This window comes from Zingiber officinale, chromosome 9A (assembly GCF_018446385.1).
Source record: "Zingiber officinale cultivar Zhangliang chromosome 9A, Zo_v1.1, whole genome shotgun sequence".
Taxonomy (NCBI): Eukaryota; Viridiplantae; Streptophyta; class Magnoliopsida; order Zingiberales; family Zingiberaceae; genus Zingiber; species Zingiber officinale.
In genome coordinates, this window is record NC_056002.1 from 16,044,667 (window position 1) to 16,047,743 (window position 3,077).

General features: G+C 34.5%; 1 protein-coding gene across 1 annotated transcript; it reads right to left on the reverse strand.

Annotated features, from left to right (window-relative positions):
- Nucleotides 1–1,307: 1,307 nt before the first annotated feature.
- LOC122019062 lies at nucleotides 1,308–2,189 on the reverse strand. Its single transcript, XM_042576570.1, has 3 exons — nucleotides 2,077–2,189; nucleotides 1,822–1,990; nucleotides 1,308–1,730 (listed from the first exon to the last, which is right to left on the reverse strand). The coding sequence occupies exons 1-3, from the start codon at nucleotides 2,187–2,189 to the stop codon at nucleotides 1,308–1,310; spliced, it is 705 nt and encodes a 234-aa protein (XP_042432504.1).
- Between the last annotated feature and the right edge of the window lie 888 nt (nucleotides 2,190–3,077).

Genomic DNA, 3,077 nt, shown 5'->3' on the forward strand with positions numbered 1-3,077 from the left:
TGCCGTCCTTCTTGCTAGCTGCGTCTTCCGCTCGACTTCCTGCGCTCCTAAGCTCCTGCACACTTAGACACAGGGATCAAACACAAAGCAGGACCTAACCAACTTGGTTGATCACATCAAAACTACCACAGGGTCCAACATTATTTCCCAACTTATTGAGCCTATTGATTTAACGAATAAATCTCATCCTTTGATAAATTAAAGAAATAAATACTAGGTATATGTGCTTATTATTATATCGGGATTAAGAGTACGCACATCCATAATAACAGAGGTTCTGTTCTTTTATGTAGTCAGTATAAAAAGAACAACCTCAAATGATCCTATTCAATACACACATAGTATACTAGTGTAATTTTATAGTCAAGATAAACTAATACAAAATTATACTACAAACATTCCAATAGTTTGTCCCAATCCATCTTGATTGTGAGCTATTATTTATAATTTATAAGGAACCGATAACATGATCTTCTGTGTGGCACCACACACCATGTTATCTACAATATAAATTAAATGGACAATTACATTTAACTAAATGTAGACATTTGACTAATGTGATTCTCATTTCAAAATAAATATTTATACAAAAAGTTAGACTTTTAGTATACATTCTAATATAAGATTCATGCAGTCAACTTAAAAATAGTCGGGACATACACACTTTAAAACGACGATGATGATACAATAAGCTTAGCATAACTTGCCATTTCATTGCTTGTGTTTACTTAAGCTAACATTTTGTCATACTGCAGCAGCCTAAAGCTATAAAACTAGTAATTTGTAATAATACTAAGATCATTTAATCAAATCTAGTTTTCTTAATCTGTCAAACAATCTAAAATATCAATTATACACTCAAATTCCTGCTTGATTTATTTCTGATAATTACAATTTATTTTGCTTGGTAGGGAAAGGACTATAACGTGGGATTTGGATCATGCACTGGGAAGATTTAGCTAGCCATCCCCTGAAAATATTCTTGTGGAGAGCTCCAATCAAAATAAATTGCTGCAACAAAAATTTCTACATATTTCACATGCTTTAAGACTTCGTTTCCGATGGTTTTTAGAGATAATGAGGATTTTATGACACTGTAACCGCTTAATTATTTGAAAAAACTTCCTGGAGCATTAGATTTTCTAGATCAAAGGTAAAAAATTTACCTTTTAATTTCACACTGCCTAAAAGTAAGCTTATTAGGCACATTTACAGGTGAAAAAATGGCTCATTTATAACCTCAATATCTTTCCATGGACTGGTCTCAATTTTGGGGGGTTTAGACGTATCTTCTGGAAGTATTGATCTCAAGATTTAGCTAGTAGCGCTAACTCATGCCTCCATCTACATACGTCGCTGCAAAAGATTCGATTCTCGTCATACGACCACAAGTCCCAATCGCGGGTTCTGAAGACTCCCCCGCATCGCTGATTTGGACACAGTGAGTTGACTCGCTTTGGTTTTTCCCAAGTCATGCGCCTTATGACTTCTTTTGCCTCCATTCTGCACTCTCGAATCAAGGTGCCATCGTCGGATGGTGCTGCAGTGCTTACTCTCCTGCCGTCCACAGCAACCAACTTGTTCAATATCTCCACCGCGAGTGAACGTGTCTCTGGCTCCTGAAACAGGATCATGCCGAGCATGTAACTTGCCACTGTGTGTTTGCCTACTTTGGCCTTGTGCAGATGGTCCAATCCTAGAGTTTTCTCTTTCAGGTTGAACACCTCTTCCTGCATTCAACATTCATTTAGTGATCCCTTGGATTCAGAATTATTTTTTTAAAAAAAAAAATAAATGTAAAAATAAAATAAAAAAACTTACAAGGCCGAGGATGAAGTAAGCATCGAAGTTGTCACAATCGACACAAGCACGAAGCAACTCAAAGTACTCTTTCTTATTGAACCAGTTAAGACTAAGTTCCAACTCCCTCCGAACGTTCATGAATTTTCCTACCTTTCTCGCTCTCGACGCTTCATGGAAAACTTTGCACCTGCAATTATCAATCACGGACACATATACGTATCAATACATCTATACGTATCAATACAAGGACATCGTTTACGAATATCTACTCACGATTCTTGCAAACATTTTATGTCTTTGCGTGGTGTAGTAGAGGTGGAGACGAGGTGGACACAAAACTCCACAGCGAGATCAAGAGGAAGAGAGGTGACATTATCGTTCCACATTGCAATGGTAGTTATTAACGATCTCTTTCTCCTTGTTATCACAATGTATTTCCTTTCGCTTCTTTCTTGTAAACTTGAAGATTAATCACTGTAGTGAAGTTGAGAAAGAGACTGGTTCTGTGGTTGGTGATGGTATGTGATGTGTATTTATAGAATATAATTTACTTGAAATTAGTTAGAGGAAGCCAAAATTTAGAAAGAGATTAGTTAGAGAAATTTTAGAAAGAAATTAGTTAGAGAAATTTTCTCATAAAAGTTAATGGTTTGTCATTTGGTTGGAAGAATTTGAATATAGATTTTAAATTTCTAGTCAACTATATTAAAATTTTCTCACAAAAGTCATAGATTTACTTATTTATTTTGAAAGGGTAATTTAAAATGTCTGTTAATCTCTAACCGAACTAATATTAAAGAGAGAAATAAAAGGAATATAATCTGGGCGAATCTAGAAATTATAGGGAATAAACTTTAACAACTCATTTAAATTGATTTTAAGGAAATAAGATTAGTTGTTAATTTATATTAGTCAAGATAATTTAAATTTGTTGGAGTTTGAAGATTTGTTGGAGCCCCAGAGCCATCCTCCTTCGGTTTATCTATGCCTCTTTACCTGACGTCTAAAGTGCCGGCGGCGTGGACATTAGAAATACTAGGAGTCTGATCGATTCAGTAATTTTCCTTTTATTGTTTCATGAAACATGTTGACAAAGTGTGTATGAATAACTATGCAAATCCCAATCACCAATTTTTTTTTTAAGTTTAAAATTAGGGAATGAACTAATTTATTTTATTGGATATCTTATTTTTAAGATTTTTTTCTATTTATTATGCCATCATTCTCCTAGAAGAACTTGACCTATCAAATGACGAAACTAAAATATCTTTATC